Genomic DNA, 14,089 nt, shown 5'->3' on the forward strand with positions numbered 1-14,089 from the left:
GTCCACCAACTTCACTGGTCTGATGAAGATGAAGATAACTTGTAATTGAAAATCTATTCAAATATAAATAGAATGTAAGTGGAAATTTCAAACTTTTTATCCATCATCTCGTATAAAATGTTGACTTAATTACTGAACAAAACAATCAAATCTGTTCAGATATTTTATTTTGTTAAATCAGTACATAAATATACTACTGGAAGATTGTATTCGTTTTCCTCCATTAAAAGGTAGCGCTTGTACACATACAAATAACACACAAATGAACATATATATACATAGCTAAAAATTCTAGTCTGGTATATCTTCCTTTCGCAAGAGAAAAAAAAATCACACTTAATGACCAAAAAGATTAATACACAAATATACATATAAGTACAATCTGGTGTTTTGTCCAAAATTTGTCTTGTCTTTAGAAGTAGACATGTACTTAGGCATAATGACAAAAGACAAAGTGAAAAGTCATATGAGGATCTATTCAGGCAGGGATTATATTGAATCATTGAGTTATTAGACTTTGTCACTGGAGTGAAAGAACCAAACGGGTACAAAGGGAGATAATTCTTTACAAAAGAGTTATTTACAAACTTTGTAGGGTATTTTTATTTTTTTTTAGCTTTGTGAAATGCTAAATATTGTTAGATATGACTATGAAAAAGTTGAGTTTATAAAAGAATATCTAAAAAATACTTAAAAATAATCAATTGTGTACAATTAATGCTAGATTTCCAGCTAGATAGTAGAAATATAAAAAAAAATAGTTATATTCATTCATTATTTCATTCACTTGTAAACTGACATGCATGTAAATTGATATGTAACTTGTAATGACTAATTATCTATAAAACAATACACATACATGCTAGTTACTTAATTTTGTATAAAATAGTAGTATGTTAGCTACTTATGTAGATAACACACATACATGTTGGTATGGCACAAAATAACACACAACTTAGTTACCGTGCTTAACTAAATTGTATGTATGAAATAACACACGTTAGCTACTTAAGGGCATATGCTATTTTCACTTATCACAACATCTCCTTAATACAGGAATGATACAAATACATGCAATGTAGCATATGTCTTTAACACGAATTTCTTTGTACACACTTGAAATAAGAAAAACAAATAAAACAAGAGGGCCTGTATTGCTCACCTGGATATTTCAGTAAGTATGGAAAATGCTCTGATTCACCCAACAATGGTTCAAACTACAGGTTGACTTAATCCTGTCATTCTTGAAAAAGAAAACCTACCATATTTGACCTAATAAGGGCGCCCCTACCTCTTTTCAAGGAAATAAATCTTTGACTGAGTGTCAAAATGGTGTTCAAAAGTAATAATTCATGTGAAATGTTTTGCTACTTTATGTGTTCAATTTTCTTCAGCAAATTAAGTAACTGGAACACAAGTTTTTGCCACATTTTGTCTATTCCTACAGATGACATGTCAGTGCAAAGAGCACCCAAAACTAAACACACATACAAATAATAACTTACCATCTTTATTTGAAGATAAAGTAAAAGACTTCATTCTTGTTGATAAATAACTTTTGTTCAGCACAGATAGCTAGCAAAAGACATTGTAAATCAACTAATAGTTCAAAGAAAACGATGTCTGATATGATCTGGGAAATCACCTGTGTCTACAAATAGAACACAAAAGTGTTCCATTTGAACATAAAAGGTGGAACACACGTTCTCTGGTCTAAAGATCAGTTGGCATGGTTTACAGGAATATTCAAGTGATGTTTAAGCTTAATATATGATAATGAATAGATATCTTCATCTGGAATATTTTTATGACTGAATATGTTACCGTTTCCACAGCCTTGGGTATTCTGCTATAAGGTATATATATATGAAGTCTGTTTCATAAAACTTCAGAATAACTAATCTTAATAAGGGCGCCCCCACTGTCAATTACCCGCGCCTTGCGCCCTTATTAGGTCAAATACAGTATTTTAATTTTGTTCCCCCATTTCCCTTATTGGGGCCCCTTTCTCCCAACCCACGGTTGTCACATCCTTCATTTATGCAACAAAAATCCATTTAGTTTTTCAGGACTAGTAGCGTTTTTAAAAGATAAACCCTTTGGGCCAATTGGGGTAAAAAATTGTAAATGATCATATTATTACAAAGGGCAATAACTCTGTCAGTTACAATTGAATAATTCCAATTTTTGAACTCGTCCAAGATCTTGTCGATGTATGGCTACATGCAAACTTTTATCAAACTTGGTTGATAGTTACTGCAGTTATCATGTTCACAAGGTCCAATAATATTATGCAAAGGGCAATAACTCTGTAAGTTACAAGTTACTGTCGAATAATTTCCATTTTCAATAACTCGACCAAGTTCCTGTCGATATATGGCTGCATGCAAAGTTTCCTGCAAAATTGATATTCACTCCAGTTATCGCGCTCACAAGGTCAAACAATATTATTACAAAGGGCAACAACTCTGTAAGTAACTGTTGATTGTTTCCATTTTCGAACTTGTATGAGATCTTGTTGATATATGGCTTCATACAAAGTTTCATCAAATTTAGTTGATATTTACTTGTCCAAGTCGAGTTATTTGTGTTCACAAGGTCCAATAATAATATAATTGCAAAGGGCAATAACTCTGTAAGTTACTGTCGAATAATTTTCATTTTCAAACTGGTCCCAGATCAAGTCAATATATGGCTGCATACAAAGTTTCATCAAATTTGAATGACATTTACTGAAGTTATTATGTTCGCACGGTAAGTGTTGATGAACGGACAACCACCAGATGCCAAGGTATGGCATAAGCTCAACTTGGTCCCTAATAAAATAAAATTCTGATGGCGTCGCTACTATCCAGTTACTTCAAAGTCGGCACAAACATTAACACCTCTGATGGGTTATTATTCAGTTGTAAATTTTTGTATGAATAATTGTGTGAACCATTAAGTAAAGCATTGTTTTTGTTCTACATAAACAATATTATTTAATAATAATAATAAATGACTGGCCTGAACATAAATTATAAATAACTATGTCAGGAGCCTTATATACAAAATGATGGACTTCAATTAAGGCTACACTGCCATACATACATGAGAGTGTTTCCTGATGCTGGAATTATACCTCACCTATAAATCCATTGTTTGGCTCAAATGTAAACATTGGTAAATTTCCCTTAAAATAAATATAACGATATACACTTTGTTATATTCTTAGTAAGAAAACAATATTGATAAAACAAAATTCTTTGTTAATATTTTTTCCAGCACTACAAATGCATTTACTTGTGCTGACAACAGGTTCTACATCTATCCAATTCATAAATAACTTCATACATTACAACTCAATATCTCTTGAGTAGCTACAATATGTTAATGATGTTTTAAATGGCTTCAGACTTGTAAAGATTTGTCTCCCTCTTCCTCCTTGTTGTCTGTAGGGGGAGCTGCTGATGCTTGGCTCTTTGATCTGTTTTCCCTGAATGTAGCTATTTCCTGCCAGGTCCTGAAACAGACAATGCCTTTGTCCTGGATTTCCTTACGACCTTTCAAGGTGATAACATCACCAGCATTGTTTACAATGATTAATTTTGGCACAGCTGTAATGTTGAATCTTGTCTTTAGATCCCTGTAAATAAAAGTAGTAAACATTAAAAAGAAAAAAATTAATGTGTAAACAAATTCTTTCTTATTACTTTCATATCATGATATTCAAATGTACTATAGTGCTACAAGTTAAACATAAAAAAAATCCTTTCTGAGGGTTTTGGGGACCTTTCCAATGTTGGGGTATACTAAAGCCAAATTCTTTTAATTTTGCAGTTCACTGTCCATCCTAATTAACCAACTTTCTCCAAATGTGGTGTTGTTTATCATTTTGATTTCATTTACTCTGCTTTCCTGAGGAACGCTGTTGAATACTATTGTATCCACCCCAGGATCCCTACCACCACTATGGAACTGAATTCCTTGCAGGGACATCAGGTCTCCACCCCCTGTTGTTTCTCCGAAAAGTAAGAAAACTTGATCTTTTACTTGTTCAAGTCTTAAGAATTCTTGCCTGTTTATTCATATCTTTATCAAATACTTTGAGGTTTCATGTCCCCAGAGTGGAATCAACTTACTCCTGGAGTTGGTCTCCGAATGGGACGACCAGCCAGTCACCATGACTTTCTCTGTAGTAAGTCATCATGTCGTCCTCCTTCTTGTCACAGCTGATAAACACCACCTCAAAAGGAGAATTGCGTCGCTGAGTTTCCTCATAGAAGTCCTTTAGTAAAGGAGTAAACTGCCGGCATGGGGGACACCAGCCTGCTGAAAAATACAGTCCCACTAGTTTCTTATCCAAGGCCTTAAGAGCCTCCACCCGGCCACTTTTTACAGCTGTGTTACTCGCTACATCTGGGTCTTTTGTTTCACTCTCTTTATCTGGGATTTGTTCAGATATTTCTTCCTTCACATTATTTTCTTCCCCAGAATCGTTATCTTTCTGATGATTGATATCTTCTTTAGTTTCTTGATCTTCCTCTTTTATGATTATTTTCTCCTCTGGGATGAGGAAAAAATCACTTGTTAGAAGTTCTTTGTCTTCAAGAAGCTCTTCAAATGTTTTTATTACTTCTTCTTCATTGGTATCATTCCTTTTTAAAATAAAATATTTTAAATGTTATATCAATTTTTTGAAAATACATCAACAAAGTCGAGTTTTTAGAAAATTGCGAAACCTCCGACATTGGTTAATCAGGAAATGCACCAGAAAACTATTTTTTGTTTTATTTTAATGGATATAATGCAATGTGAGTTATTGCTGATATCTATTAAATCTAGAATTTACTCTTTGAACAACATTTGTACAGTGCATCTGTGCAATGCTGCTCTAATCTCTCTTTTATCAGTGCTCTCTTTTAATGCCTCTTCACACTGTCTACTTCTCTCACTAATTCTACGGAAATACATGAAAGTAGTGTTTTAATTTAGCAGCATAATCTAAACTTAACGGGCCCAGCAATGTGATATCTTACATCCTTGTGATTTCGCTCAGCTGAGCTGTTCGTTCTTGTTTACCTTCAATACATTCACTTCCGGTTCGGTAAATTAGAGTTATCTTTCTTGTCACCAATGTAAACAGTGCTTGATAATGAACGGTTTATCACAGCGAGCGGTGTCATTTTTACCGAATTTGAATATTGTCACTGGAACGTCTGGACATGTGCTATACAGTACACATTAGGATAGTTTTTAATAAACATAGACTGCAACGAATTATCAAGTCCCTGTCGGCTGTATATCCCAATTCTTCAATATATAAGCAGGCCTTTTATGTTTTTTTTTTTTTTAAATCTAAAGTTATAACTCCCGAACTTTTATGTACATCATGGCCAGGTTTTCTTTTGATATAACCACTACCGAGTGAACTATAATTACTATTCTACACGTCGACTTCTATGGTGAGCTAGATCTACTCTTTCGTTGTACACGAAAATTAAGAATCCTCATTATATACTGCCACCAAAGTAATTAAACTATATCGTTACAGTACATGTGGGAGAATTTTCTGCAACGCTCCCGGGATCGATAAATTGCACAATGTAATAGGAAGGAGTACCGGTAATGTAAAATACGTGGGCATCTATTTGGGCGCCAAAATTTAACAGGCGAGGGAAAATGCAACGACCAGACTTGGACTCGAACCCGGGACGTACCAAATATTTTAGCTACCTGGCCATCGACGTTAAATCTAATCCAGTTCAGCCACCCATACATGGATTCCAAACAGCAAACCTGATTATCAACAATATTATATACTTATGTTTTTAACAAACTCCCAGAATACTATGGGGCGCCGTTTTACTATTTATTCCCATTTGGTGATATCACCTATTCAAATAGGTGATATCACCTATTCAAATGAGTGATATCACCTATTCGAATAGGTGATATCACTTAAGAACTTTTCTAAGTGATATCACCTATTCGAATGAGTGATATCACCTATTCGAATAAGTGATATCACCTATTCGTTTCATTAAGTGATATCACCCATTCGAATAGGTGATATCACTTATTGAAACGAATAGATGATATCACCAATTCGAATAGGTGATATCACTCATTCGAATAGGTGATATCACTTAATGAAACGAATAGGTGATATCACCAATTCGAATAGGTGATATTACCAATTCGAATATCACTTAATGAAACGAATAGGTGATATCACTCATTCGAATAGGTGATATCACCAATTCGAATAGGTGATATCACCAATTCGAATAGGTGATATCACTTATAAAATTTCATAAGTGATATCACCTATTCGTATAGGTGATATCACTCATTCGAATAGGTGATATCACTTTAGAATTTTATAAGTGATATCACCTATTCGAATTGGTGTTATAACCTATTCGAATGAGTGATATCACCTATTCGTTTCATTAAGTGATATCACCTATTCGTTTCATTAAGTGATATCACCTATTCGTTTCAATAAGTGGTATCACCTATTTGAATAGGGAATTTGGGAATAAATGGTAAAACGGCGCCCCATAGAATACATTAATCGTCGAACAAAATTAATGCCGGTACGATTTACGGAAGGGGGAGGCATTATATATTTACAAAAGTTGTTATTATAATTTGATAGTTGATACAAACTGATAATGTAGCAGAAGACAAATGTTACGTTCCAATATCTGTAAGATCTTGGGTGTACTATTTCTAATAATTTAAAATAACACTATACCTCATATATAGCCACATGATATCATAAATACAGTTTGTATAGCTTTATTAAATACAGCTAAATTATCGTAATATTAATTGGCAATCGATACTTTCTACAGCTGAATAAAACTTCAGTCCGAAAACATAACAATTAATGTAATGTAGACTAGTTTGGTAGAAAATAACACATTGAAGAAGTATACATTATTAATGTATAACATAACATTGAAATTTGTAAGTTATCAGTATTTCCAACATTTGTTTTCCAATAACCCAAACCTACGTTTGTATTGGTACATTTATCACAGAATATATTCATTCGCGTTTTCTACGTTACGTTTTTCCCGTAAAAGATATTATGACGTCATATTGTATATGACGTTATTTCCGCTTCCACAATCAGCTGTGTATTGTTTACATTTGAGTTGAATCACGTGTTTCGGAAGCATTTTGACCAAAAAACGGAAATCAAGATTACCTATGTTAAAAACGACCGAACTTCGTTTGGACAGGTGGACTTTTCATCCAAAGAATGTCCATCTTGCTGGATAATGACTGCAGTGATATCAAGCCACGACTCTGCACTACAGATGACAATAACCATCTTCATATAAATCAGAAAGTTATAGGGTAAGTTCACTTCCCAACGATTTTAAGTATGAAACGCTGAATTTACAGAACTGCTATAAATGTAAAGGTGAAAATATATAGCAGTATTGAAACTGATGACGCTAAATCAACGTTCAAAATATAACGTCGAATATATTTCATGTTTCCGTCATTTCCTCCTGAACAGATTTCTATCCGGATTCGTCCCGATAGGTATACATCATGTTCCATACCCTGGTACTGGAGAAAGCGGAAACAAGGTATACATACATTAACTTTTCAACTGGCAGAAAAAACAATTTCCCTTACTCATCCACATATTCTTTGTAAGGCCTACGTGATAAGCTGACGTTGTCGATAACAGAAATCGTATTAAGTTGTCGGACTTTGTCGGATCTTTCCGTATAAAGTATCCAATATGGCGAGTTCCTCATTCCCATTTACCCATAATGGCTCAAAACAATTCATAATTTAACTAACCGTCAGAGTGCCAGTGGACCCTTTTCAGTTCCCTCTTTATTTGAAAGTCGAGGTGGTACAATATCATAGATTTGTTGGTTTACCACCTACACGACTCCGCCCCTAACAAGATTTCGTCATAGATGTGTGGGAATCTATGGACCCATCGTCTAGTCGATTAAGAACCGCCCTGCCATGGCGTATCCAGCTGGCGTCATTTAAATACCGCTTGTAAATGTAGAGTTTTCTGCCAACTTTGGAAATCTCCCAGTTGACACGTGATTAATTGTGCGGTGTGATCTGTGATTGCAAATTTATTGAACTGTTTACTTGGATGATTTCTCTAGAAGTCAGAGAATTTACTGGATTAAATCGGAAATAAATACGAGTCCCATAAATCAACGAATGGGCAATCATTTTAAATCTGGACAAGGTATCCCTTAGACTCTCACACATCAACGAAGTCGGATTGACACGTAATTTGTTATAAACAGAACAAATGTCATATGTCAAATAATAGGTCCAAATAGCCATTTCGCTAATTCTTTTGGAACGGCTGTCGTGTTGATTGCACCAAAGGCGTCTGCATCTGGTTAATATTTATAGAAAAAATATTAGTCCCTACTTCGAACAAGTTAATTTTCAGTTAATTGTGATTACACTACGATTATGTAAAAAAAAAAAAAAAATTCATATGTCCTGTTAAAACATTTGTCTATACACTGCATTATAGCATTAAGATTCATTCTAGAGTTTTAAAAATGGAGTACTGGCGGACTTTGTCATTTTCTTCAGATAACAAGCGCTTACGACGAGGCCCTCAAGACTGTAGGCTACGGCCGACTGGAGAAACAATGTACCATCTACTATAACAATCCTTTTGATCCAAGGCTGTAAGCATGTATTGGTATTGATCAACGGTACTTTCAGCTATGCATAATAATAATGGTTTAATGGTTTATGTAATAAACCCAAATTAAAGAAAATATGAGTAATGGCCGGGATACCATGTGTCCTTAACTACGGTAGATAGACGGACGCATTACATGCTCATTGGCAATTATATCAACTTTGTTTGATTGAATGACCCTGAACCATGGGCTTCTACGTCACAAGGGACAAATGTGTTAAGTTCTAAAATGGAATTTCGGATCCACTTGAATGATATACATATTAAATGATGGCAAACGAATATAAACGCATTCTTACTGGAAAGAAATACATCATTGTAAGGTAATTATGATTGTAAAAATAACTTAACTACAATGTATACTAACAATGTTTTAGTACTTTTAATGGACTCGGCCACCTTCTGACTGTCACGGACACTGAAGCAGGTTCCATGTCGAAGGAGCAGCTAACACAGAACGTATTCCTTGCTTTAGAAAACACGAATCTCGTCATGGATGACTTTTTAAATCAAAGCCGGATCTTTTATCAAGCTCTGTGCAGTACCACCGATCTGGACCTCCATGTCGACCCAAACAGGTATAAACTGTTTCCGGAAATAGACGGAAACGTTTCGGACGATGGATCCGAAGACTGTAAACGCATGTTTAGCAAAATATCCAGCCTCCCAGTGAAGAACATTTGGGGAGATACACCAGGGACCACAGGGGGCGCCGCGACAGTCCTTAGGTCGGATCAGACAACTGAAAAGACGGGTACAGCAAAGGAGGAATGTAGGTCTGGTACAGGAGAGACTCCGTCCAAGGAAGATGAGGATCCGGACCCACCGCATATTAACAAGATACGATATTCATACCAAAGGCTTGAGGGCAAGAACAAGTCGAGCGTTGAACCAGCTTGGAACGCGTCAATGAGTCCCGAAGAGGCGTCAACATATGACCATGTTGAACGGGAAATAGAGCAGGTCATGTCCGAGGAGTCGGACCCGGAAGAGCCATGGGATGATACAAGATTCAACGGATAAGCCAACACAATTGATGGCAGGAGATCAGGACACGGGAGACCGAGCTGTAACCAAGCCAGAAATAGAACCGTCCCCGCCAAAATGTCCAAAACAGTAGGTGGTACTCGTATAATCCATAAGTAAGACTGGACAGAACTTGATACGATGTAAAACATGTAGTATAGTCTGGTATACAAAAATGTACACAAAATGTTCGAAACAGTAGGTTGTATGGAGACTGAATAGAGCTTTATAATTCATGGAGTTCATTGTAAAGATGCACATATAATGGCCGGATTACATATAATCTATTGACAAAAAATTGATGTTAAATCAGATCTCTCATTGCACACTGTTTTCTTTTTTCCCATTCCATGTAATACATGATACGAGTGTGAAATGTGAGACATTATTTTTATTAGATTGGGAAATTAGATCTTTATGAAAACGTTTCCAGCGTTCTGCCAGACCGATATAAATAACATGATTTCCTCACAATTACTAGTAAGCATTTAAACAAAATTACTAGTTTTAATCATGCGCTTCATTTGTTAAAGAACCGCCCAGACAGAAGAAGAAACGATGAAGGAACCTACCCTGTCTACCCACTATTCCGGAGAATCGGACGTCTCCACAGTCGAGTCGAAGCCAGGACTAGATCGGGTACCTCCAGATCCTTGCCGTAATGACTGCGATCCAACAACTGCAGCGACTGAAGTTGGGCCAGGCCATGATGCTATGGCGGCAGCAAAGATCCAGGAATTCAAACAGGAGATGGAGAGAATTATTGCTGGGCGTGATGTGCCAAAGTCCTCTCACATGGATGTCCCGAATTCCGAACGTTCTGTAGAGTCGATTGTAGCCAAGTCTTTGCTAAGGCCGAGCGTGCCCTCGTTCTACCCCGGTTTCAAAAAAGTGGGAACAGCCGACCACGGAAATGAACACGTGACTGACGGGAAGACGTCCACAAACAACCGCACTACACGTCCACCGCCAGGGATTGCTCACCAGCATGGAAGTCAGGTAGGATATGGATCAGGAGAGTAGGAGTTCAAAAGTAGTCATAACAAATCCTTACATCAAATTAGTGCAAGCATCGGTGTAAAATGCATTCACCGAACTTACTGAAAAAAGGTTAAATGAAAAATTACACCGGAAACATATATCTATATATACTTGAGTATTGTTATTCGAAGGAAAGGAGGGAAGTAATAATATAATGTTTCCTTTGGTAATGCTTACTAATGCTATGGCAACCATCGACAGTATCCGCTAACTTATATAGTATATATAACTGTCCACTAGGAAATATTATTTTTTAAGAGTCCATAAAATCATTACGTTCATTGTATGATTTATCATCATCATGAGAATAAGAATTTAAAACTCTTTCTTACACAACATTCCGTTGTAGATACATCCAAATTGGGCACATGTACAGTTTAATGCGGGGCACATTCCAGCAGGAAATTTCCAAACCCATCATGCAGCTTCCAGAACAGATCATGGGCAGAAACCGTTCGACTTCCGGTCGACATTAACCAACCCTCGAACATGTAATCAACCTCCCGCTCTGAATAAGTTACAAATGCAGCCAACTCAGGCAGCGGCGGCTGCTTTGATAATGGCAAACTGTCTGCAGCAACCCTCTAGACGAGATGTAACGTGTAACCCACAGCCAGCGCCACAGAACAAGCCTTATAACGACTTCCAGCCACCTCCTAGGTATCAACAGTATCAACAGCATTATGGCCACATTGGTGTGCAGAACCCGTACCAAGGGAATACAGCGAGGAATCCACCCCCCGGCTTCAACGAAACTCCACAGGCTCCAGTTCGCAATCGGGAACACGCTGCTTTTCGATCGGAACAAGTACATCAACAGCACCCTATACCTCTACAACAGCAACTAGCATTCAGGTTTTCTGCAGAACAAAGCTTCCAGCATCCGCAGCAACAACCAAACATTGGTAATAGATTCACTCAGCCCCAAGTCCAGAACTTACACCAACACCAACTTGCCCAGCAGCAACAACATCAACAGAACCAACAACAGAACCAACATCAACCGCAACACCATCCCCATAACCATCAACATCAACAGCAATATCGTCCCCTGCAACAACCACACCGCCTTCCCCATCAACCGCACCCACCTCTTCACCCACTCCAACCACAGCAGCACTTTCTTAACCCCGAAGGTCCCTCCATTCCAGTACTTCAACAAGATACAGAACGGGTCGCAACAAACTACTATGGATATGCGCGCTGGCTGGCATCTCAACATACAAACGGAGAACACAAACTGCAACAACGGAAATGTCGATCTGTGTGAGGAAAGCTCAACGCCTTTGATAACGTTAAACAGTTCCAGGCTCACAGATGATCCGATACTTAACGGTTCAGTTGCAGATGATCCTGGAATGAAAACTGATGTGACGACTGATGTACCGACTAAGAGTGTTCTGGTCAAGGGGATGTCGGCTAGTGCGGAGAGTATACCGAGCCTGGTGAAAGGCGACTGTAACAGGGAAAGTTCCAAGGACAAACACCGGAGCTCCAAGTTCCGGTCACGCCGTACAAACCTTGTGCGCATCTATCCTTCCAAAGACTGTTCTTAATCACATGACAGGTCACTGTGAACTGTTCATATATTGTCGGGTGTAACGATACTATTTTAATATATGCTATTGTTTTATATGTGTTGTGTCTTATATAATGAGTTATATTAAATGGACTATTGTTTTAAGAAAGTGTCTTTGCTTTGTTTTTAATTTATTAGTTCGAAACATTGACAAATGAAGATTACCAGCTATAACTTACACAGAGACACATAGACATATATTAAACACAGCTGCATATAACTGTTTCAATGCGAACTGGCAGGAACTAACATCTATACACTAGAGCCCAATAACCCAAAACGTGATTAGGTTAATCATTTGATTAATTATCCTTTACTTCAAACCCTGTGTGTATTCCTTAAAATAGGCAGGTAGGAAGACCGACGAGCTTGATACAGGTCGTTAACTTTTGTCAAATTAATTTTACCAGAAATGATTTCATCATGATTTTAAAATTGTTGTTAAACTGCGATAAGCCTAATCACCATTTGGGCCCAGAAGGTGGTAATTAGCTATCACAAAAATTCTTCAATAGACAGAGACAGGGCTTAATATACACCGGATAATATAATTCAACTGAATCTACGTAAAGACACCAGTATTGCTAACACAATTAAAAGAAATAAATCAACATGTTTGGTTAATGTCCTTTACGTTTTTGATTATTGGATATATCGGATTAACTATGGTTGTATACTGGTGTCTTTATGTATGGATTCACTGGAACTATATATTATTTTAGCAACCACGACTGCCGTAGTTATCAACGGCACAACACATCCCAACTTTTATTTTCTTCCTACCGTATTTCAACGATTTGTTTAGAGTAAATATAGGATTGAACGGTGTTTATTTGAATATCGTTTTTCGTTCCAGGTACACTTTAAAAGCGACATTAACATAAAACCAATAATTGAATTGCATCGCGCAACTCTTAATTACTTCCCAAGATGTAGAAATCCTATTCTACAAACATGTAATATATCAATTTGAAGAAAATGTTCGCATACATATATATATCGAATTCAGCATATTGACACTGTCCACGAGTGTTGGCACAGACAGCAGGGAATTGCACTAAATATTTCAGACAGTTAAGTCACTGAAACATTCCCTCAACCCTGGAACATTATTTCAAGTAAAAAAGATTTGTTGGAAACAGATATAAGTAATTTTGCTTGCCTTGTTGGACACCATGTCGCTTCGGTGCCGACTCCCCATATCCCACAATACCGCATCCCCAATTGTGAGGCTGAACACGGTGATCACCCAAAGAATATTATTATCAATGTAAAGGCTCCAATGTAGTGTGATAGTGGTGTTTATTGCAGAAGAGGCTCAGTTATAACTGAACCTGATCCGACACCTCCTTTTTATAGCTGGTTACAATATATAGCAGTGTTAAATCATTATCAAATATCACACTGTACACAAAAGTAATAGACGGTTTTGTAACATAATGTTCGGTTGAGTAATAAGCGTGGACGCAACAAAAGGTAAGCGCTATTTCATCCAGCATATATATATATATAAGTTTTGATATTTTTGGTTACACATTTTCATCTTCGTACATGTAGGAATACTGTTGTTCAAAATGCAAAAAAAAAAAAAAAAATGCTTTGACGTGATATTGAAAGTACATGTGTAATAATCAGCATTCCTTTCTGTGTGTTGTCAGACTTTTAAGAACTACTTCGGCGTTTTTAATATCGTTTAAAGTAAAAACGAGCAGAGACTAAAGTGTATACAGAACCATACAGTA

The 14,089-nt window shown here is 36.7% G+C and overlaps 3 protein-coding genes across 3 annotated transcripts; 2 read left to right on the forward strand and 1 right to left on the reverse strand.

The window, feature by feature from the left end:
* Positions 1 to 1,983: 1,983 nt before the first annotated feature.
* LOC117325645 (nucleoredoxin-like protein 2) lies at positions 1,984 to 5,071 on the reverse strand. The gene is made up of 3 exons (XM_033882034.1): positions 5,019 to 5,071; positions 4,122 to 4,637; positions 1,984 to 3,625 (listed from the first exon to the last, which is right to left on the reverse strand). Coding segments are annotated over exons 1-3 (753 nt in total). The 5' UTR covers positions 5,021 to 5,071; the 3' UTR covers positions 1,984 to 3,390.
* Positions 5,072 to 7,123: 2,052 nt separating this feature from the next.
* Positions 7,124 to 10,499, forward strand: LOC117325648. Its single transcript, XM_033882036.1, has 5 exons — positions 7,124 to 7,353; positions 7,520 to 7,592; positions 8,587 to 8,684; positions 9,079 to 9,817; positions 10,261 to 10,499. Exons 1-4 carry the CDS (start codon positions 7,256 to 7,258, stop codon positions 9,722 to 9,724), a joined length of 915 nt encoding a protein of 304 aa, XP_033737927.1. The 5' UTR covers positions 7,124 to 7,255; the 3' UTR covers positions 9,725 to 9,817; positions 10,261 to 10,499.
* LOC117325647 (protein tweety-like) lies at positions 10,267 to 12,452 on the forward strand. The gene is made up of 2 exons (XM_033882035.1): positions 10,267 to 10,726; positions 11,118 to 12,452. Exons 1-2 carry the CDS (start codon positions 10,286 to 10,288, stop codon positions 12,036 to 12,038), a joined length of 1,362 nt encoding a protein of 453 aa, XP_033737926.1. The 5' UTR covers positions 10,267 to 10,285; the 3' UTR covers positions 12,039 to 12,452.
* Positions 12,453 to 14,089: the final 1,637 nt, after the last annotated feature.

Source organism: Pecten maximus, chromosome 4 (assembly GCF_902652985.1).
Source record: "Pecten maximus chromosome 4, xPecMax1.1, whole genome shotgun sequence".
NCBI classification, from domain to species: Eukaryota; Metazoa; Mollusca; class Bivalvia; order Pectinida; family Pectinidae; genus Pecten; species Pecten maximus.